The 24,872-nt window shown below is 34.4% G+C and overlaps 2 protein-coding genes across 2 annotated transcripts; both read right to left on the bottom strand.

Moving 5' to 3' along the window:
• Positions 1-6,905: 6,905 nt before the first annotated feature.
• LOC106800515 (olfactory receptor 4L1-like) lies at positions 6,906-7,844 on the bottom strand. Its single transcript, XM_014781019.1, has one exon. It carries the CDS (start codon positions 7,842-7,844, stop codon positions 6,906-6,908), a length of 939 nt encoding a protein of 312 aa, XP_014636505.1.
• Positions 7,845-20,073: 12,229 nt separating this feature from the next.
• Positions 20,074-21,015, bottom strand: LOC101391796 (olfactory receptor 4K13-like). Its single transcript, XM_014780381.2, is given in 1 exon segment — positions 20,074-21,015. A coding segment is annotated over 1 exon segment (939 nt). The 5' UTR covers positions 21,013-21,015.
• Between the last annotated feature and the right edge of the window lie 3,857 nt (positions 21,016-24,872).

The following is a 24,872-nucleotide window of genomic DNA, read 5'->3' as shown; positions in this document are numbered from 1 at the left end:
CTTGGAAATAGCAGAAGTCTTCACAGACTGGTGATCTTAGTGGTGACTCCTGAGACTGCAATGACATCATAATAAGCAAAGCACCAGCAACTTCAAAGGCACAAGCAACACAAGGAGGGCATTGATGACAGCTCTAACAGAGGTGGTAGAGGGTGGAAAGTGCAGGCTCTCAAATACAACCAGAAGCTGCTCAGAATCAAAGTAACCAAAGCCCTACTCAAATAAAAATGGTGGTTGCTACCACAAATGTACCAGCAGAAGATCAACTCATCAAGCACCATGAAGAACTACAGTAAAAAGGCAGAATAGAAAGAAAATGACAACTCTCCAGAAACCAAACCTAAAGCCACAGAAGACTACAGTCTAACTGACAGAGATTTCAAAATATCTGTCATGAAGGAACTCAATGAGTTAAAAGAAAACTCAGCAAGATAGTTCAATGAGCTCAGGAACAAAATTAATGAACAGAAGGAGTACTTCACCAAAGAAATTGAAACTAAAAAAAAAAGGCAGAAATTCTGGAGATAAAGAACACAATTAATGAGATTAGAAAACAATGGAAATAGAGCAGAACATATGGAAGAAAGAATTGGTGACCTCAAAGATAAAAATCTAGAAATGATTCAGTTGGAAGAGGAGAGAGAAATAAGATATTTAAAAGATGAATAAATTCTATAAGAAACATCTGACTCTATTAGGAAAAGTAAGATAGGGATGATAAGTTTCCGAGATGGACAAGAGAGAGAGAAAGGAGCAGAGAGCTTATTCAAAGAAATAATAGCTGAGAACTTCCCAAATCCAGAAGGAACTGGATATACAAGTACATGAAGCCAATAGAACTATACAACTCCTAATTATGTTAAAACAAAAAGACTTTTCCAAAGTCATATAAGACTAAAACTATCAAAAGTCAATGACAAAGAAAATATTAAGGGCAGCCAGAGGAAAGAAAAAAACTTACAAAGGAAACCCCGTCAGACTATCAGTGGAATTCTCAGCAGACTCTACAGGCTAGGAGAGAGTGGGATGATATATTCAAAACATTGAAAGACAAAAATTATCAGACAAGAATACTCTATCCAGCAAAGATATCCTTCAGATATGAAGGAGAAATAAAGGATTTCCCAGACAAAGAAAAGCTGAGGGAGTTCGTTGTGACTAGACCTACCTCACAAGAAATGTTGAAAGGAGCCCTTCTACCTGAACCAAAAAGGCAAAGCTTAACAAAGCTTAGATCAAGGCAATAAATATACAGACAAGATCAGAAAATTGCAACTCTATATCAGAACAGTTTAGTAGGTTGGTAAATAGTTATAAAGGATAAAGAGAAAGAAAGCATCAAAAATAACTATAACCATTTCAATTTGGTAATTAACTTACACAACAAAGAAGTATAATTTGTAACAACAAATCATAGAAGGGGAAGATGAAAAGGATGGAACCTGCATAGAGATGCAGGAGATAAGATGCTATCAGCAGAAATACAACTATCTCATATCTGAGATCTTTTATACAAACCTCATGGTAACCACAAAACAAAAATCAGAGCACAGTCACAAATCATAAATAAAGAGACAATTGAGAAAAACATCACAAAGAGCCACAAAACTGAAACGACAGACAGAAATACAAAGAAAAAGAAACAATGGAAATATAGACTAACCAGAAAACCAAGGTAAAATGGCATTATTAAGCTCTCAGATATCAAGAATCACTCTAAATGACAATAGATTGCATTCACCAATCAAAAGAAACAGACTGGATGGATTCAAAAGGAAGAATGAATAATATGTGCCTTGAGGAGACCTATCTCAACTCTAAAGACAAACATAGTGGCAGAGTGAAGAGATGGAAGATAATACTCCAAGCAAATGGCAAACAAAAGAAAGTGAGTGTAGCCATTCTTATTTCAGAAAAAGCAGACTTCAAGCCAAAAAAGTTAATAAGAGACAAAGATGGACATTATACAATGATAAAAGAGGCATTCCAACAAGAAGACATAATACTTATTAATATATACGCACATAACATACTAGCACCAAAGTATATAAACCAACTACTAACATAGCTAAAGCGAGAAATTGACAGCAACACAATAATAATAGGGGACTTCAACATCTCATCTATATCAATGGATAGATCATCCAGCAAAAGAGTCCACAGGGAAACAGTGGTCTTAAATGAAACACTAGACCAGATGGACTTAATAAATGTATTTAGAATGTTCCATCAAAAAGCAGCAGGATACACATTGTTCTCAAATGCATATGGAACATTTTCAAAGATAGACTATATTTTGGGAAACAAAACAAGCCACAATAAATTTAAGAAGATTAGAATCATATCAAGTAATTTTTCTGACCACAATGGTATGAAACTAGAAATCAACTACAAAAAGAAAGCTGGAAAAGTTACAAATATGTGGAGACTAAATAACATGCTACCAAACAATCATTAGATCAATGAAGTCAAATAATACCTGGAGAAATGACTGAAAATGCAACATACCAAATGAAAATGAAAACACAACATACTAAAACTTATGGGATGCAGCAAAAGTGGTAGTGAGAGGGAAGTTTATAGTAATAAAGGCCTATTTCAAGAAATAAGAAAAATTTCAAATAAACAATCTAACACTATATTTACGAGAACTAGAAAAAGAAGAACAAACAAAGCCCAAAGTCACTAGAAGGAAGAAAATGATAAGAATCAGAGTAGAAATAAATGAAATAGAGACTAAAGAAACAATAGAGAGGGTAAACGAAACTATGAGATGGCTCTTTGAAAAGATAAAGAAAATTAACAAATCCTTAGCCATATTCACTAAGAAAAAAAGAGATAATGCTCAAATATATAAAATAAGAAATGAAAGAGGAGACATTACAATGGATACCACAGAAATGCAAAGGATTATAAGAGAATACTATGAAAAGCTATATGCCAACAAATTGGATAACCTAGAAGAAATGGATAAATTTTTAGAATCAGACAATCTTCTAAAACTGAATTAAGAAAGAAATAGAGAGTCTGAATAGAACAGTCACAAGTAAAGAGATTGAAACAGTAATCAAACAGCTCCTAAAAAACAAAAGTCCAGAACCAGATAGCTTCTGTTGTGAATTCTACAAAACATTCAAAGAAGATTTAATACCTATCCTTCTCAAACTCTTCCAAAAAACTGAAGAGTATAGGAGGCTTCCTGGTGCATTTTACATTGTCGATATTACCCTGATACTGAAAGCAGACAAGGACAACACAAAAAAGGAAAATTATGGGCCAATATTGGTGATGAACATAGATGCAAAAATCCTGAACAAAATATTAACAAATTGAATACAGTAATACATTAAAACAATCATACTCCACGATGAAGTGCAATTTATTCTAGGGATGCAGGGATGGTTCAACATCCACAAATCAATCAATGTGATATACCACATTAAAATAATGAAGAATAAAAATCACATGATCACCTCAGTAGATACAGAGAAAGCATTTGACAAGATCCAACATCCATTTATGATAAGAACTCTCAATAAAATGTGTATAGAAGGAAAGTACCTCAACATAAAAAGTTCTTATATGACAAATCCACAGCCAGCATCATACTCAATCGTGAAAAACTGAGAGCTCTTCCTGTAAGTAAGGAACAAGACAAGGATGCCCACTCTCACCACTCTTATTCAACATACTATTGGAAGTTTTAGCCAGAGCAATTAGTCAAGAAAAAGAAATAAAAGGCTTCCAAATTGGAAAGAAAGAAGTAAAATCATCATTATTTGCAGATGACATGATTCTATATGTAGAAAACCTTAAAGAATCCACTAAAAAACTATTAGAAATAATTAATGAATACTGTAAAGTTGCAGTGTATACAATCAACGTACAAAAATCAGTTGCATATCTGCACACTAACAACCCAGCAGAAAAAGAAATCAAGAATAAAATCCCATTTACAATCACAACATAGAGAATAATGTACCTAGGAATAAATTTAACCAAGGAGGTGAAAGACTTATACACTGAAAACTATAAGACATTATTGAAAGAAATTGAAGAAGACATAAAGAAATGGAGAGATATTCCATGCTCATGTATCAGAAGAATAAACATAGTTAAAATGTCCATACTACCTAAAACAAGCTACAGATCCAATGTAATCCCAATCAGAATCCCAATGATATTCTTCACAGTAATAGAATAAAGAATCCTAAAATTTACATGGAACAATAAAACACAACAAATAGCCAAAGAAATCCTGAGAAAAAAGAACAAAGTTGGAGGTATCACAGTCCCTGAATTCAAAATCTACTACAAAGGTATAGTAATCAAAACAGCATGGTACTGGGAGAAAAACAGACACAAAGATCAATGGAACAGAATTGAAAGCCCAGAAATAAAACCACACATCTACAGACAGCTAATCCTCCACAAAGGAGCCAAGAATATACAATGGAGAAAGGAAATAATAGTGTTGGGAAAACTGGACAGCAACATGCAAAAGAATGAAAATAGACCATTATCTTACACCATCTACAAAAATTAACCCAAAATGGATTAAAGACTTGAATGTAAGACCTGAAACCATAAAACTCCCAGAAGAAAACATAAGCAGAATGTTCCTTGGCCTTAGTCTTAGCAGTATCTTTTTGAAAATCTTATCTCCTCAGGGAAGGGAAACAAAGAACAAATAAACAAATGGGACTACATCAGACTAAAAAGCCTCTGAATGGCAAAGGAAACCATCAACAAGACAAAAAGATATCCAACTATAGGCTAATTTCCAAAATATATAAAGAACTCATGTAACTCGACAGCCAAAAAAGGAACAACCCAATCAAAAACTGGGCAGAGGATATGAACAGACATTTTTACAAAGAAGATATAATATACAGATAACCTACAGGCATGTGAAAAGATGGTCAACATCATTAATTATTAGGGAAATGCAAGTCAAAACTGTAATATCACCTCACACCTGTCAGAATGGCTATTACTGAAATGACAAGAAATAACAAGTGTTTGAGAGGATTGTTGGAGTGCTAGTGGGAATGCAAATTGCTGCAGGCACTGTGAAAAACAGTATGGAGATTTCTCAAAAAATTAAAAATAGAAATACCATATGATCTAACTATTTCATTTCTGAGTACACAGATACACGCACCTCTATATTCATTGCAGCATTATTCACAATAGACAAGACTTGGAAGCAATCCTAGTGCCCATCAACAGGTGAATGGATAAAGAACCTGTGTGTGTATATATATATATTCCATACATATATATATATATTCCATATATATATGGAATATATGTGAAATAAGTCAGATAGAGAAAGAAAAATACTGTGTGATTTCACTCTTATGTGGAAGATAAACAAACAACCAAACACATAGATAAGAAGAACAGATTGGTGGTTACCAGAACAGAAGGAGGTGGGTGGAGGGTGAAAGGGATAAACAGGCACAGATGTATGATGATGGATGGCAACTAGATTTTTGGCAGTGAACATGATGCAGTCTATACAGAAACTGAAATACAATAATGTACACCTGAAATTTACATAATGTTGTAAACCAATGTGACCTCAGTAAAACAATTTTTTTAATAAAAGGATATAGACCTAAGTTTTAATGACACAAAATAATTTTAGTCAAAGAAGAAACATTGACAATTGCATTTTTTTTTTTAAGATTTTATTTATTTATTTTTTCCCCCCAAAGCCCCAGGAGATAGTTGCATGCCATAGCCGCACATCCTTCTAGTTGCCGCATGTGGGACGCGGCCTCAGCATGGCCGGAGAAGCCGTGCGTCCGTCCGCGCCTGGGATCCGAACCCGGGCCGCCAGCAGCGGAGCGCGAGCACTTAACCGCTAAGCCACGGCGCTGGCCCTGATAATCGCATTTTAATGATATCACTCTGGATGCTTGCACAGAATGCGTTGAATGGAGGAAAGAACCCATGTGATGATGTAGGTTCAATTACGAAGCTATTGCCTAGAGCAACAAGAAATGTTGATGTCTTGAATTGGGCGAGAATATTTAAGATTAATCATCAATGACTATGGAATTCCCAATTTAGCATGCACTGCCTCCCTCTTCAAAACTCACAAGCAAATCAGATTTAGCTTATAACTGCAAGAAGGATTATAACCCTATCAGAGGCAAATTTAACTATAGTTTTATGTAAAACACTTGGAAAGAAAAATTACATGGTATCTTATATAAAATCAACACGTGCTCCTATTTTTATTTATTGAGACTTGATAACTCAATTATCTCATGCTTATGAGATAAGCATGAGTTAACTGTGCATGCTTATATTATTTCTTGGACCACTTTGTTTCAAGGCTGTTCTTTGTAGTTCTATTGAAATTGTCTTTCCATGTTTTTTTTTTCTTATGGTATCTTATACTCATTCTGGCATCTTATATTCACCATACTGTCAAATTTAATTATTTATTCCTATTTTTTTTGTCTCATTGGTTCAAGAGATTAAAATCACACTTTTCCCATTGTTGTTAACATTATTTTAATCATGTTCAGGGTACCTCATTTAATGACAGTATAACTTTATGAATGTAATTAACAATGTATATGTATTAAAATTATCTCTAATAGTATTCACTCATATTTTTTCATAATTATTTCTTCATTAATAAATATATAGTAAATGTCTATGGAAAATATTCAATTATTTCATATGTCTATTTTGTTGCAGGTCAATAATTATCATTATGTATTATAACAACATTTAAGTATAAATTTAAAATATTTTATTATTCATTTTTCCAGCACTGGTTATGATTCTGACATAAGAAGAGTGAAACTATGCATCTCATATAGTCTATTCAAATTCTGTTAGCATAGTATTTGAAGGTCGTGTTAATGATATAGTGCTATAGTCTAGAAGTTCTGTGTGGTGCTAACATGGTGGAACCATAATTTTCTCATGGCCCCTAGCATTTTCTGATTTCTCAGTGTGTAAATAATAGGATTCAGTAGGGGTGTGACAATAGTGTAAAATACAGCAAGGATTTTATTGCCTGCAAAACTACTGAATGGCCAGGCATAGATAAAGATACAAGGTCCGAAGAACACAGTGACCACAATGATGTGGGCAGACAATGTGGACAGAGCCTTGGAGAGCCCTCCAGATGATCTTTGCTGTACAGTGACCAGGATGACAGTGTAGGAGACAAGCAGGAGGATGAAGCAGATAAATGAGAGCAGCCCACTGTCAGCAATGACACATAATTCCAGAGTATATGTTTCAATACAAGCAAGCTTAATCACAAGGGGAAGATCACAAAATATATTGTCTACAACCCTGGGGCCACAGAAAGGCAAGTTTACTGTTAATACCATCTGGCTCATGGTGTGTATAAAACCAATTATCCATGAAAGTATCACAAACCCATTTAGCAATCTGTGGCTCATGATTACCCTGTAGTGCAGGGGTTTACATATGGCTACATATCTGTCAAAGGCCATGGCTATCAAAAGAGTCATCTCAGCACCCCCAAAGTAGTGCATAAAGAACATCTGGGCCATGCAACCCCATGTGGAGATGGTCTTGGGTTCAGTGAGCAAGTCTGTGATCATCTTGGGTGTGGTGACAGTGGAGAGACACATGTCCAAAAAAGAGAGGTTTCCAAGGAGGAAGTACATGGGAGAATGAAGGGTAGAACTAAATGTCACTGTGACCATAATGAGAATGTTTCCCAACACAGTAGCACTGTAGATCAAGGAGAATGTCACAAAGTAGAAAATCTGAAGTTCCCATGGTCCAGAAAATCCTAGTAAAATAAACTCAGCCACTACAGATCCATTTTTCAGATCCATTTACTCAATTCAGAAAGGTTCTAGAAGTTCTTACATACAAAGAGAATTAAAGAAAATAAAGCCACAATTAACACCAATGTTTTCCTATTTCTGTTTAAAACAAGAGCACATAATCTTAAATGTATCGGCACATTACTGTTTATAATTTGAGATTATTTTATGGGTCACATCATTTTCAAACAATATTCTTATAATTATGCAGTAAATAAAAAGGATTTGAAGGAGTGGAAGTTTCATTTTCTCTTGTTTTATTCTAACAAATTATACTCTTTTATCAATTGATCTTGACTTTGTCATTAATTTGCTCATGTAGAAAAATTAGATAAGTAGCTAAATTAGTATTTATTTTGCCTTTTATTATTATAGTTTTCTGTACCTGTCACCTCTTGAGATTAGGTTATCACAACATATAAGAAATATAAAATTTGGAAGAGAGAATTTTATTGTCCTATATCTCTGAAATAATTTATGAAGGTCATTCTATGGTTCTAAAACAAACAAACAAGTGTACACACACACACAAAATTAGGAGCTAATTTATACGTGGAAGAAAGTCTTTGAATTCCTTAAAAATAATTTTGCTTTTTAGTTTCTGTTGTGTTGCATACTGAGAATTTCAGGAAACATGGACTCAGCCTCATATTTTTTTGAGCTTGATTTCTCAAATCCTGTTATTACCATTGTTCATAGTGAGGAGTTTGTGTGTTGTGTGTACATGTATGTATGTGGTGCTTTAGAAGTAAATAGTGAAATGATTCAATCCTAACATAAATTTTGCTTTGGTTGTAATGTATCATACTAAATCCTCTTTACATGGCTTTTTTACTTGGCTCCTAATTGTTCATAGGATCTGGAGTGATCAAAAATGATCAATAACAATTAAGTGATTACTATGTGCTAAGTTCTGTTCTGTTTCACATACATTAATGCATTTAACCCTTATAATAATCCCATGAGGTAAGTATTATTATTAACCTCATTTTGCATATAAGGAAACTATGGCATAGAGGCATTTAATGACTTACTCTTGGTCACACAGCTAACAAGAATCAAAACTGGTATTCAAGCCCAGTCTGTCTGACAGCAGAATTTGGGCTCATACCAATACATCATATTGCCTCCAAAATTAAAAGAATATATATTTATGGTCAAATTATTAAGTGTTGATTGAATTCATAAGGTACATATGAATGTTCTATTCATATGGAACATAGTATGATTCAACAAGTATGTTTGAATTCTCCTATGCTATAATTAACTGCATGTGTTTTTTTTCTTATACATAATGAATCAATGCCCTATGTCTAGAGAGTTTACAGTCTAGAGGTACATAATTATCAAACAAAAAATAGCAATAAACCATACAAGAAAATATTTAGTTTCATGCAGGGTGTATGCAACATGTAAGAATTTTAAAAGAAGGAGACCAATTCCAAGTGACACTTCAGATACACTCTCAGGCTTGGTTGTTATTATCTTCAGAACACTTAAAAAGTAAAAACAATTCTGATGGTCAGCAAACAAAAAGCACAAGGTTTAGAGAATGTGTGAGAATTTATAAGAAGAAAAGAATTAAGAGCAGTGAATAGGAACAGTAGTGTATTTAGAAAAGGGACTGAATTAAGATATGAAGATGCATGGGAAGTATCTGTTCTCTTTTCTCCAGTGACCTGTAATTCTCTCCTTGTTTTCATTTCTGCTCAGGCTCTTGTCAAAATATCCTATCACCATTATCTAACCTTAATTCCCTCAATTGCTTTCCTGCCTTAGATATTTTTAAGAAATGGATAATGCCTACAAATTAGGGAAAATAAAGATGAAAATGTAGTTCCTGTAGGTCAACCTCCAGGAGTATACAGAGTGGATGCTAAATGATAGACTACGGACCTGGAGGAGCACAGAGAGGACCACTATCACACCATGCTTTCTTTGAAGGGTTGTGTCACATGATTATTATGTGAGTGAGTAGGAATTTTGCTTTTGAGATTTTTGTGACAGGAGTTGCAATAATTAGATGTACTTTGGAGAAACAATAAGGAATGAAAATTATTAGACAGAATGAATATGCCGACTATAATTTGGGAACAAATACCTTTGCTGCATGGAATTTTATGCCCTGTGATACAACGATAACAGAAAAACTTGGATATGAAATTAATACAATTAAGCATAAATTGATTAAGAAAGCTTTATTTTGGCTTTTTATTTTATTTCAGATGGAAAGGTGGCATTCATTTATGTTGATGGCTTTCCCAGCATTTGTTTCCTTTATTCTTTTCCTTCCTTTTCCAAGCAAGCTTTCTAAAAATAGTTCTTTAGTTCTCCATTTAACACAGCTGTTCTTATGTTATGAGTGTACAAAGGCAATATAAATGAAAGGAAAAAAATTATCATGTAGTTTAAACAAAAATCCTATTAATGAAGAAAATTTTCTTCCTCTTGAATAATCAATTACACATTTTATTACAATTAATTTTACTCAATTTATGATGCGCTTTGGAGGAAACTGAAGGTAGAATAATAATATATTAGAGTTAGAAGGGAACTTTGTAGTCATTGCTCTACACATCTTATTTAGTAGATGAAAATTCAAGATCCACATAATTAAGTAAACCTTTCCAAGACTAGAGGCAGAACCTCCCCAAATAGATGTGGTGAGTATTAGTGAGATGGTGTGTGTATGAGCTCCTGGCCAGGCACAGAATGAGCACTGAGAGGGTGTGTGTTGAATCTGAGTCATTCATGTAAATCCAAGATTGCAATCCTGAGAATTTTCCATATTAATCCCTATTAAGAAAGGAATGATCCAAGACTTGTTTTATTAAGTAATTGGATATGAACATTTCTGCTCTTGCTCATGTGTGTACCACACATATTACTTAATATAAAAATAATTGATTCAAATAAACATTTCCTTCCTCTTTCATTATTGACATTTTAAGAAAATAAACATAATTTTATTCTTGACTGACATTACGTTTTTCAAAAATTATACATACTTATGCTAAAATACAGATGGACCTCAAAAACGTTGTGCTAAGTAAAATATGCCTGACACACAAGACCACATGTTGTATAATTTCATTTATATAACTTGTCTAGGAAAACAGAAATCTGTAGAGACAGAAAATATATTAGTGGTCACCTTGAGCTGGGGATAAAATGCAAATGGGAACGAGTTTTCTTTCTGTGGGGTTGAAAATAATTTAAAATAAGATTGTGGTGAAAGTTGCACAAATATATGAATATAAGAGTAGTCACTAAAATATGTACTTAAAATGGGTGAATTTTATAGCATGTGAATTATAGTCAATAAAACGTACACCATTATACATTTTTTGCTTTTATTCTTAAGTTAAAATTGTCTTTAATATATTAATTTAGAGTTGTAAAATACAGTTTTCTAATACTATCCAGCTTCTACTGCTTGTACTCAAATATATTTCACTACGGGACAATCAATGACATACTGGAAATCCAATCCAATCTAGTTTTAACATTTCTTAATGGCCCCCATTTGAATTTATATTTTTGACTGCCTTACGTATTTGGAAACTTACTATCCTCTGGTTTGTTAAACAGTTTTCTTGATACTTTTCCTCCTATTTAGAATACTCATAATGAGTTTCCTGAATTATTCACATTTTCCTTCATTCTCTTGAATATGAACATCTTGTAAAGACTTCTCCCCCTTTATTCCTTTAAGATCTCATTTGTATTTATGGCCTACCAGTAACTTGTATACAGACATTTTCTAAATTTCTAGTTCTGGTCACTAATTCTCCCTCGCCAGCTCCTTCTCCAACCATCATTATGATATGTTTATTTACATTTTCTGTCAACACCTGAAACTTGAAAAGTATCCCTAATCCTCAAAAAATTATCAATTTCTAGCATTTCCCTTACTCTCAATGATAATATGAGTTATCTGGGTGCTCAAGATTTACTTTTCTTAATGTTATTCATCATTCTTAATCACCATCTACTGCCAAATTTTACTCTGCAGTATCATTTTGAGAGAACATATCCTTTAAATTTTCATAGAAATTGTTGGTTATAGCTCATTGTGAAATAGTTATTTGATCACCCAGTGAGAGAGGATTTGATGTTTCAAAAGCCACAGCCTTTTCCTTCCAGCCAACACAAGATTAATTAAATGCCATCTTCAGTATATTAAACTTCTAATGAATTATCTCTCTATAATATTTTCACTTACCTGTTCTAAAGGCACAGTATGAGAAAAAACATGTTTGAGGGATTATTCAAAATTAAAAATCTACTTTCCACTCACTGTGATTCTCTGTACATGATTCTGCATACTACTTTCTGCCTCTTTTCTAAAAATGTGAACCCCTTTGGTGGCAGATTTGTTGGAGCTCTGGGAATCCAAATTTCAATGGGACTTGTTAAAACACTGAGGCTGCTGCCCTAGTATGACCAGGAGAGATGTTTACACTTAATTTACGGCCATTAAGATGCTGTCATTCTCTCTGAGCACTGGCTTGATTAAAAAAGGCATGAGAGTGTTGGTTGATCGGTTGTGATATAGTAAGTGTAGACATCTTTGATTTAAAGGACACCTCCTTTCCCTCACATTACTCCCAAGCTATGCTCTTACCTTCCTTCTAACAGCCATGTAGGTAATTTTTTAGATGAATAATCTTCAAACTTTTCTAAGCATAACATCTTCAATATAAAAATTGATCTGTATATGTTATAAATGTACTACCAAAAGCACATATTATGTACAACATTAACATATTCAGGAAGTAGAAACTTTAAAAGATAAATTATGCTAAATAATTTAAAATTTGATATTATACATTAATAGTACAACTAACTGTTTTATGCTTACTAAAATATTAATAATTTTTTATTTTTGATTTAGGTACCTTCCTATGAGTTTTCAGAGAATATCTATACTGCATGAAATAGTTTCATAATCGTTATGCCTTTTACTATAAAATATTATTATAAAATCTTCTTTTACAAGGTATTACTTTCACGAAATTAATCAGATTATTGACCCTGGTGTGCTTTATTCCACAGGCTTCAAAGTCTGCTTCAATAACTTGCCAACAGAGAATGTCATGAATAACTTTCAAATTGGTTGACAACTCTGTCACTTATCTCTAAGTCCTTATTCAATTTTAGTCAAATTCACAACTTAACCCATGGATTATTGTAGATTTTTGTCAGAGACATTGTTTTTATTATAATACTCATTACAGTTGACGAAAGTTTTTTTATATACAAATGTTAAAATCATCTATACTTATATAAAGCAAAACTCTTTCTCACAAAACATAACTCATTCTATCACTCAGTTTGCAAATCATTAGAAACGGTTTCTATGTACTTTTTTATAGTGTTTGCTGATAAGAAATGCATTTTATTTATCATCGTCTTGCTCATTTTAAGCATTTTTACAGTGGCAGTAAACAGAGGGTTTTGTTTCAGTGGAATGTGGCTTTTGTCCTTTTGCAATTAGTAAGAAACATTCAAAACACTTTTTATTACATTTAGTTAAAAATTTAAAACCTTCCACTGATTATCACGTAACTATTAATATTACAAAGAAAATTATGGAGATTTATTTTATGTTTTATATATTTACTTTTTAAATGCTTTACTAATTGTGATCACTAGCTAATATATCAAGGTACAGTATAGATTGTCAAGTTCTTTCTTAATAACAATGGAAGTAAATCCATATTGTAAAGTAATATTTCTTAATAATTTAGAATGTTTTTAGCCATCTTATTGTCACTTCTGATAGCTCATTACTCTTTTACTTTGTGATTTAGCTGACAAAGAGTTTATATATATGGGTAGAATTGTCAACTCTGCTATTTGGTAATTGTTAGGTGAGTTTTAATAATTAGAATGATCTCCAATCCAAGGTTTATTGGCAGAAATATTTTTAAGCCCTTTATAAAGTTTTAGAGAATGAATTGAGGTAAATAAGATAACATAATCTTTAAGTCTCCCCTTCTCCCTTACTTGGCACACCCAAACTATAATACACAGTAATATATTCAAAGCAAATGACTGCGAGGAGAAGTGATCTTAACCCCTCTGTCTTTTGGTTAACTCACACTTTCTTCAGAAAACTTTAAATACTATATGTAACATATCCAGGTAACATACAGATTAATTTAGAGTACCCAAAATAGTCTTTGTATTAAATATTAATAAAGCTTATTTAATTTATCTTTTCAACTTAAAAGAGACATAAATAGATGTTCCCAATTTTTCCCATATCTGATTAATTGGTTAGAGCCAGCTTAAAATGTATTGACCCTCCTTTGGGACAATGGGTTTAAATAACTTTTTTAATGACTGTTTAATTCAGCCTCCTCTTTTAGTTTAATTGTGGATTCTGATCCAATTAAATATTCCTCCAGCTTCTGTACTAATAATTCTTTACTTCTTGACTAAATATTCATCCTAAGGTATTGGCCAGGGTAAAATTTTGTGATTTGTGAAATATGCCTTCCCTGTCCTCAAATGTTTAATACTCTCAATTTATATTCACTTTACTTTGTACTACTTGATAGCAGGGATTGTATTTAGCATACACTTTTACCCCTAGTTTAGTATCTTACTTTTGGTTGATTTATTGACTGCATTTTCTTCCTAATTTCTAATAGCCTTCAACTCTCTAGTGTTGAATATACTGTCTTTTGATTTCCTCCAAAGAAAATTCTAGGGGACAAAATTTAGATGTTCTACCTTCAAATTTGTTTTCTGGCATCCTAAGTACTTGTAGTGTAGACATTGCTCCATGAAATAAGGAAACTCTTTATTCACCACTAGTTCTCAAGTGGCTAAAATGAGGCCTTGAAATAAGTATTGAATTCAGCAAGGCTCAAACCTTTCTTGGGCTCATAATTTATGTCAGGAATCCGTCCTTGAGGATCTCAGAATCTTATTGTTGGTGACTGACCCCAAATAACCCATTGCTAAGTGTAATGATACAGGTTTGTAATAAGTCAAATTTGCTTTATGGAGTTTGCAAATTTCTCACAAATGAAGCTACCTTTCCCAAAAGATGTAACTGTGATTTTAATGACAGGTACAGATTAGCAGCGTGGAGAAGCAAGAAGAAAAATCTAGGCAGAGCTAATTATATGTAGGAAGGTATGGAAGCATAGAATATTCTGACATATTAAGTGAACAGAAAATAGCTAGTGTGTTTGAAGCATATGATAGACTGTAGGTGAAGAGAGAGTTTTTGATGAGGATAAAAAGTTAGGTTAGAATAAGAACTTCAATGTCAATAAATATCAATCAAAGTAGTTTGGAATATATTCTATAGTTAATAGGTAGCTATTGAAATGGTAAAATAGAGATTATGAAGAGAATTCAGTTTTCACAAGGTCACGGTAGTGGCACTGTGAAATAATTATTGTGTTATTTTAATAATCTAGGTAAGAAATTATGAAAGTCTGAGCTAAGGCCATGGACAGTGATGGAGAATAGGGTATGGTTAAATTGTCACGTAGAATTGTGAAGATTTGGTAACAGAACATGCATGATTGATGACTGTATGTACAGACTAAGTGGTGAGTTCCAAATTATTATCTGTAAATTTTTTGCATCAGAATCACATGAGGGAGGGATACATTTGGAGTCCCTGGTGGACTCTCTGCTCAACAAAACAAACATTGACTAGAGAAACTTATAAAGAACAACAATTTAGAGTCTTTGGAAATTGTCCTAGTGTATACAGAAAATGGAGACACATTTATTCAAGAAAACTTACTAAATCTTGTTTAGAAGAGAGAGTCTGGCATTCAAGCCCCACCATCACTTCTCCTTTCCCTCCCCTCCCAGCTCCATACTATGGAAGCCCTACTCTGCTCTACTCTGGGTGCTCTGCTCCAGGTAGGTGTGGTCAAGAAGACAGTGACTCCCTCTCATCACAGCTCCCAGTCTAGGGTTGTGGTTTCAGGTTTTACCCTGGGAGAGTAAGGTCTTAAGTCTTGAAGAAGATCTATTCCAGGTAGGCACCAAGGAGATGATGGAGGCTGTCTTTCCCAAGCGAGCACCTACTTTTAGGGCAGAGATTACATTTACATGAGATACCTAAAGCAGTCAAACTCATGGAAACAGAAAATAGAATGGTGGTTGCCAAGGGCTGAGTAGAGGAGAAAATGGGAAGTTGCTATTCAATGGGTATATAGTTTCAATTATACAAGATTAATTAGTTCTAGAAATCTGCTTTTACAACATTGTTCCTATGGTTAATAATACTATATTGTGCACTTAAAAATTTGTCAGGGGGGCGGTTCTTAAGTTAAGTGTTCTTATCACAGTAATACTACTAAAAAAACTCTGCTCCAAACACTGCAGGCTGAGAATACTAGGGTCCCCCTCTGCACCCCTACCCTGCAGCTTATTTGCAGAGTGGAAGTTAATGTCAGATGGGGCAAGCTGAGATGACAAGGGACTCTCCTCCCCCTAGTACCCACTCAGAGAGCACGGGTGTCACTTTGGGAGAAGTGGGCTATGTCCCTGCCTCCACCTCCTGTGTAGTGGCACACAGGTTCTGCCCAGAAGGACAGGCATATGAAGAATTCCACAGCTCCACCTGAGGGGAATGCCTTTATTTGGAACAGAGCTTGGAGAGTTCTATGTATAAAGGCAATGTCAAACACAATGGAGCTCTTGGTGGAGAGCAATTAAGAAGACCCTCATAGCACCATGATACTGGTATCAACAAATCAAACTGCATAGCAAACAGAAGTTTAATAGAGAGAAATAGAGCAAGAGACAAACAAGAAAACCTCTACTGGGGTCACAGTCAACCCTGGTAATAGGAGAGCCTGCAGGCATGCACTGGCTGCACCTACATAGGAAAAATTAGACAAAGATTCTCCAAGTCATATACAGATCCATTAAGCAATGTGGAAGCCTCACTGGCACAAGAAGTTTGAACACAACTTCTAAGCAAATACTGTCTGGAAAAGAAGCTACTCTGAACCAGGGGCAACTCCTAGGAAACAAAGCTTAAAAATAAAATCATGGCCAATTCCTGGTTGTTTGGAAGACAGTGTGAATACCCAAGTCTTTGCACCTCTCAGGAATGATTGGTGAGGGCGCATCCAGCTATTAGTCCTTGACTAAATGGGGGACAAAAATGTAATCTCCTTGAATTGTGACAGCAGCCTCCAAGCCACACACACATCTAGCAAAGAATAAAATTCTAACAGGCCAAGGAGACTTACGCAAAACCATTGATCAATAAGTGGCTTATGATGTCCCAGAGGTAGTCAGGCTGGAAGACTAAAAACAAGGAAAAAAATTTGAGCAGAGACATCAGAGGCTACACACTACAGGAGAAATAAACTTCATGGAGTTAGTACAGCCAAGACACTAAACAAGCAACCAAGCAAACAATAACAAGAATATCAACACTGGAGAGGAGAGAATCAGCAACCAGAGTTGCTACAATATATTACCAAAAATGTCCAGTTTTAAATCAAAAATGATGGGACATGCAAAGAAACACAAAAGTGTGTCTGATACATGAAATAAAAGAACAATAAAAACTGTTTTTGTAGGGACCCAGATGTTGCACTTAGCAGAAAAAGACTTCAAAGCAGCTATTATAAGCATATTCTGAGAATTAAAAGACACCGTGTCTAAAGAATTAGAGGAAGGTATGACAATGTCTCATCAAATAGAGAATATCAATAAAGATACAAAATTTTTTTTAAAAAAAGGAAATTCTGAAGTTGAAAAGTACAGCTCAAATGAAATCACTAGAGAGGCTCACTAGTAGATTTGAGCTGGCAGAAGAAAGAATTAGTAAACTTGAAGATACATCTGTAGTGATTATGCTGTCTCAAGAACAGAAAAAAGAAAATGAGGAAAAATGAACATAGCCTCAGAGGAATGTGGGACACCATTAAGTGTACAATATATATGTAATGGGATGTAAATTTTGGTTTCTATATTAGATCATTAATCTGATGGTGTTTTTATTAATTCAAATAAGGAGTGCAAGAAAAATAACACGTTTGGGAAGGTAGAGTAATTAATTTAGTTTTTACATTTTGGGCTTAAGATGCCTTCAAGATATTTAGGCAAGAGTGCAATAGGAAATTGAAAATAAAAATTTTCAGCTCAGAAATGAGGAGCAGAAAGAAGATGGTATTACCAAGAGTTCAGTAACTGTAGACAGCAACTACCACCCTGAAGACTGTGTGAGCAAAAGAGGAAGCAACATTACCCAGAACCCACGAATGCTGCTGGGACAGTGCTGCCATCACTGCTGTTGGAATCTCTATCCTACTACTTGGTAAGAATTGAAGAGCTCGTACGCTTGATGAAGCTTCAGGAGCCTGGGAGCCTTCAATCTTACTGATGCAGCTGAGTCCCCCACAAATATTTCTGGAGTCCACAGTTGCCTGTTACTGCAGCTGCCAGAGCCCAAAGCAGAGACCTGTAAGGCTTCTCTCTCTTTCCCGCCTTTCACCATGTTAGTATCTTCCACTGATAGAATCTGATAAGAGTTTAGGAAATGTAATTTTCAGGCTTGTAGCTCTCTGTTATAGAGAGGAGACTATAAAAGAACTAATATGGGGCTGAAAGTCAACAAAGACAAACATTCAAAATCATCTTCCCATTTGGTTGCTCAGTAGCCATGCACACAATTTCACCTTTATTTAAACTTCCAATCAATGACAATTGCTTAAGCCTAAATATTAATTTATCCTCCATACAAATTAAGACATTCTCCCTTTTTTCCCCAAATGGAAATTTAAAAATTCCCATAGGTTACTATACTTGTCTTAGTGTAGTACTGGTATCTCTTCTAATTTAGTCATAATCCCATATGAATATTCTGTAATTTAGAGACTAAATTGTAATGTTAACCACCAATATCTCCTTGATAAGAAAAAATAAAAGAAAAATGAATTTGAGATTTAACAAATACCATACATACACAATTACCTTAATATACAATTTAGGAAGAAAATATTCTTAGGGGCTGGCCTGGTGGCACGGCGGTTAAGTATGTGCACTCCACTTCAGCGGCATGGGGTTCACAGTTTCGGATTCCGGGCGTGCACCGACGCACCGCTTGTCAAGCCATTCTGTGGCGGCGTCCCATATAAATTAGAGGAAGATGGGCACAGATGTTAGCCCAGGGCCAATCTTCCTCGGCAAAAAGAGGAGGATTGGCATTGGATCTTAGCACAAGGCTGATCTTCCTCACAAAAAAAAAAAAAAAAAAAATAAGGCAATATTCTTAGTTTCTATAATCATTTTACTAATGGGTCTTGAGACTCAGTTAATATTTATGGCTGTCTTCTTTTACTGCTGATTGCATTCTTCTTTTGTCTTCATCCAAAATCTCTGATGCTGGTGATTCTCTACTTGGTGGAGTGAACCAAATTTTTATTTTTACTGAGTTATGTAATTTTCATTTACTTTTACTACTTGATATGCAAATAACATGAGGCACCAATAGAGAATCACTTGGGTTTCAGACATGGTCTTCCCTATCCTGTTGTGTAACAGCAATCCTAGTACACCTTGATAATTGGGATCAATCTTAGCTGGTTTAATAAGCTCTTTTCTATTGAATCAAGGATATGGAGACTGAAATGGCTGGTGACTTTTTACTTTCAGATGAATGGAAAATTGCTTTATCCTCTTGTTGGAAATATTTGTTTATTGAGAACTATGACATGTAAAGAAGGGGACAGGAAACAAAAATTTATGAATGTTATTAAAATTTAGATACAAAAATATTTTTAGTCATAAAAGCATAGATTTTGTAGTTAGATGTAGAACCTAATTCTAGGTCTAGTACTTACAATTTCTGTGGCAAGTTCATTAAATTTCATAATGCTCAGTTTTCTATTGATAATGCGTAAATAATATTCTCTATTTTCAGTCTTGTAAAGTTAAGAGAAAATACAGGCAAAGTGCCTTACACATGGTTAGAATTCAAAAAATGATATTTAAAATCTAATTTAATTTATAGAAAAACTTAAAATTACAACATAAATGCATATTATATTGGAATGGTTTGTACTCGGATGCACAATTCAGGATGTTTTATTGCATTTATGCTTGTGTAGGGAAAGATTATCATTTCCCAAAATGTGATTTATGTTTGGTACAAAATCATATACCTCGGTGTCTTTGGAAGATGATGACGGTGATGGCAACAATGATGATGATGCCTTTGATGACTGTAATATTTCAGTTAAAAGGTTGATCTGGGACTCACATGCTTAGTCGTTATTTTTCTTATTGCTTTCTTCATGTTTTTATTCCTGAATGTGTAGATGATTGGATTTAAAAGGAGAGTAAAAATTGTATAAAATACAGAGAGGATCTTACCTATGGAGACACTGCTAAACGGCCATATATAGATAAAGATGCAAGGTCCAAAGAACAGTAGCACCACGGTAATGTGGGCTGAAAGAGTGGACAAAGCCTTGGAAGACCCAGTGGAGAAATGATGCCAGACAATAATCAGGATGATGCTATAGGAGATGAACAGAAAGGTGAAAGAGAACAAAGAGAGTAGTCCACTGAATGAAATGACTAATAGCTCCAAGATGTAAGTGTCGGTGCAGGCAAGTTTGACCACCTGAGGTAAACCACAAAAAAAACTGTCCACGACATTGGGGCCACAGAATGGTAAAGTCACTATGAAAACCATTTAGCTCATACTGTGCACAAAACCAGTGGACCAGGAAAGAAGTGCAAGTCCAATGCAAACATGATGGCTCATAGTATTGTTGTAATGGAGGGGTTTGCATATAGCAATGTATCTATCAACTGCTATGGCTACTAGCAACATCATCTCACTTTCACCTAAAAGGTGAAGGAAAAACATCTGGGCCATGAAGCCTCCATAGGAGATGGCCTTATATTCACTAATTAAGTCACAGATCATTTTAGGAGTAGCAAAAGAGGCCAGGAACATATCAATAAAGGAGAGATTGGCCAGTAGAAAGTACATGGGAGATTGCAATTGAGGGTCCAATTTCACTACAAAGATAATGACGAGATTACCTAATACGATGGCTATGTAGATAATGGAAAAAAATAAGAAAAAGAAAATCTGTAACTCATGAAACTCTGTGAGTCCCAACAAAATAAACTCAGACACCATGGAGTGATTTTGTTTTTCCATTTGTTTGACTGTTGGCATATGTTACCTAAAACAAACAAAACAAATTGAAGTCTGTGAGTTAAAATTGAGAGGTGAAATACATATTCACTTAAATTTGTTTCCTAAAATCCACTGAAATGTGCAAAAGAATCAAAAGTATTGGACAACACTAATTCCAAAAAGTAAAAAATAGACAATTTCTGGGCAGAGATTATAAGGAATATCTGCCTTAAACCAAGATGTGTGAAGAAAATTGAAGCTCTCAATATGCAACTCACATCTGCACTAATCTTGAGAAAAGTGAATATTTCAATTGGTGAGAGAGTGTGAAGTTTCCTGCTACCTTTTTAGAATTTGAGAAATAGACTTATTGGTCCTCCATAGGCAAAGAAGAGGATCCTTCCATCTTGAAAACTGTTTCCACATTGCATAATAGTAAGGGGCATATAAACGAAGGAGGGGCCAAATGATTTTCTAATTGAGAAGCAGGATCAAGAAAAATGAAGTTGAGTAGATGGAATATAGAACTTTGACAACCTAGGAGTCAGTTCCGTAGTTGCTGCTGAAAGTCAGATGAGCAGAGATAATAAACACTATGAATCTTTGAGACACATGAATGTATAGTTGGGCAAATTGAGATGGATTCTCACCTTTTTCCCTAAGGTAGAAGAAGTTTCCAAATATTTGGGTCTTCTCCCAGGGGTCCTGACTTTACCTCTGGGTCTATGAATTTAGTAGATTGGGAAGTACAGTGCTGAGAGATTGCATAAATGGATGCTTGCTGCTGGCTTCCCACTTCCTCATTGAACTCACTTTCTCTGTCAAGCAACTGAAGTCCAAACAGATCTGTTAAAACGTTTATATCATTTGTAAGGATATTATAATTGTAAAGCTCTGGTAAACAAAGGGGAATTTACAGGGAACACATTTATGTTGTTCTAGCTGTGTAAAGCAGACTCATGTGGAATGACACCTATTTAAACATGAATAATGCTAGCCAGAAGTTTTGAAACAAGATATCAAGAAATATATGCTAGATATCTAAGAAAGATAGTAACACAACAAATGTAAGGGAGACCCGGAAAAAACAAAAAAAAAAAAAGGAAAAAACATAAAAGAGTTTGTATCTCACTGAAGATAAGTAGATATGGTGCAGATTTTTCTTTTTTTTTTGGTGAGGAAGGTTGGCCGTGAGCTAACATCTGTGCTAATCTTCTTCTATTTTGTATATGGGATGCTGCCTCAGCATGGCCTGATGAGTGGGATATAGGTCCAGGCCTGGGATCCAAACCCACAAACCCCGGGCTGCCAAAGCAGAGTGCATGAACCCAACTACTACGCCACCAGGCTGGCCCCAACACAGTGTAGTTTTAAAATATTTTGAAATGTTTTAAGAATTCAGAGGCGTGCAAGAATAATATAATAAATTTATCTCCATACTTTTATTCAGAATTAACAAATATTTGTATTTTTATCATTTTGCTTCACAATTTTTAAATAAAATAAGAAATACTGGCAGAGGTAAAGTTCACTTACCATCTTACTTTTTTGTGTGGCTTATAAAAAATGAATAAATTATATCATGTCACAATAACATTCTGCAAACAAAAAATCTATTTTTACTGATGAATTGCTATTATAAAAATGTGCAATTACTATATACGTATATACCTATTTACATGTGAAAGACTTTTTCAAGATTATATTATTAGAATTAGAATTACTAGGTCACTTTCAACTAATCAAATAATGCCAAATTCTCAACAATGTACAAATTTATATTGTCACTTCCTCACAAATGGTGTTTTTTTTTGTTTTTGTTTTTGTTTTGTTTTGTTGTGGGGAAGATCAGCCCTGAGCTAACATCCATGCCAATATTCCTCTTTTTACTGAGGAAGATTGGCCCTGTGCTAACATCAGTGCCCATCTTCCTTTACTTTATATGGGATGCCGCCACAGTATGGCCTGATAAGCAGTACCTCAGTGCGCGCCCAGGATCTGGGCCAGGTGCCAGCAGTGGAGCACGTGCACTTAACCGCTATGCTACAAGGCCGACCTCTGTTGGTGTTTTTTTAGCTCTCATTCTAATCACTACTTTTATTGTAGGAATGCAAAAATGGTTCAATATTAGGAAATCTCTTGATATAATTAGCAATGTTAAAGAGGTAGATAGGCAAAAGATATAATAATTTAAAAATGACAACAAAATAGACATCCAATAAATAGATGTATTAGGTTTATGAATTGTAAACATGCTGATTATCTTTAAACTCTTGTATATATTCAACGTACTCCCAATCTGAATGCTAGCAGGAGTTTTTTGAAAATTGACAAGTTGATTGTAAAACATATACTGAAATGTAGCAGGCTGAGATGAACCAAAGCAATTTTGAAGAACAAAGCTAGAGGATTTATACTATAATATACCAAGACCTACTATAAAGCTATATAACAAGATAGTTTGATGTTGGCTCAAGGATATGAAAATAATTAATGAAAGTGAAAATATCAGAAAAGCTCTACTTAAGAATAACAACAAATTACATAGTAAAACACCTTTGTGGAGAGACAAACGGAACTGTTTGCTGGTGAGCCAGGAGGCTTGCGCTGTGATAAGTTAGCAGGCACTGGTAACTCTTCTTTGGGAAAGGGGCTCTTCCTGATGTCAGAATTCCACACTATCAATAAATGTCAGCAGTTGGCTTTATCATATTCTCCTAAAAAGCTGGCTTCAAAATTTATATTACTTAGCCTCTAAGGTTTGATATTTTAATCTTTTCTTCTGAGTTTGTTCTCTGGTTTGCCTGTTTAAAAAGTAAACTAGGTAGCAGGTGAGATCACTTTCCTAGGACATATTACAGGGCTGCAGGCAGCAGTGTCCCAGCCCCTGTATGCTTTTCCATGAGATGACGAGAGGAGGAGGAACTTTGCTAAATGTTTAGTTATAACTTTTCCCACTAAATGCTGCCTTGTTGACGTGTGACTCTGCCATGTGACGGTGTTTGCCTTCATGCACAACTTACCCAAGGTTATAGAGTTACAGCATTTCAAAGAGTGAGGACCCAGAGCAGAAAGAATGAGATAGCAAAATACAACAGAAAGTATTGTCCAGACCTAGACACAAACATATGTAAATATGATGTATGATAGAGATATATTTTTGGATCAGTCAGGAAAATATTCAGTAAATGATAATGGGGCAAATAATTAGCAACTGGGGATAGGGAGATCAGATTCTCAAGCTCACTCTCATTTGAAAATAAATTTCAGGGATGCAAAAGATTTACATCTGTGAAATTAAAACTGTGAAATTAGTAAGAGGAAACATAGGAAAATATTTTAACATAATGGAACTGATAAAAATATCTTAGATACGATGTAAAAACTACGTGAAGATAAAGACTCATAGATATGACTTTACGAAAGAAAGAATAAAAAGAGTGAATATAAAAAAGAGACGAGAATAAAATGTCAACAAATGAAATAAAGAGCTATTATCTCTGATTAGTAAGAAAAGATTAAAGAAACAATGGAATGATTGGGAAATCATATGAATTGGCAATTCACAGAAAGTAGAACTGCAAATATCTTGAAACACAGAAGTGCTCGACTTTATTGGTAACTAAAGAAATGCAAGTTAAAATAACAAAATACATAATTTTGTCTATTATATTAAAAAATAAATTCAATTTTGGTTAGCATGTGTGAGATAAAGTTTAAGAATTCTTATATACTACTTTTTGTATAGTGACACAATATTTTTGGGGGGAAATTTGGCACTATATCTTAGATTTAAAAGTTCTGCAACAGTTGAATGTAGAAGGAGTTTCTATTGGGATTTATAGTATAAGTTTTCAAAGAAAAATGATCACAAGTGCTCA

This window comes from Ceratotherium simum, chromosome 3 (genome assembly GCF_057802395.1).
Source record: "Ceratotherium simum simum isolate JZ-2026a chromosome 3, ASM5780239v1, whole genome shotgun sequence".
Taxonomy (NCBI): domain Eukaryota; kingdom Metazoa; phylum Chordata; class Mammalia; order Perissodactyla; family Rhinocerotidae; genus Ceratotherium; species Ceratotherium simum.
Note: the sequence above shows the minus strand (reverse complement) of the source record. Positions and strands in the feature narration are given on the sequence as shown.

What these genes read in the sequence shown, in the direction of transcription:
- LOC106800515 (XM_014781019.1), bottom strand. Translation starts at nt 7,844, where the DNA reads ATGGATCTGAAAAATGGATCTGTAGTGGCTGAGTTTATTTTACTAGGA.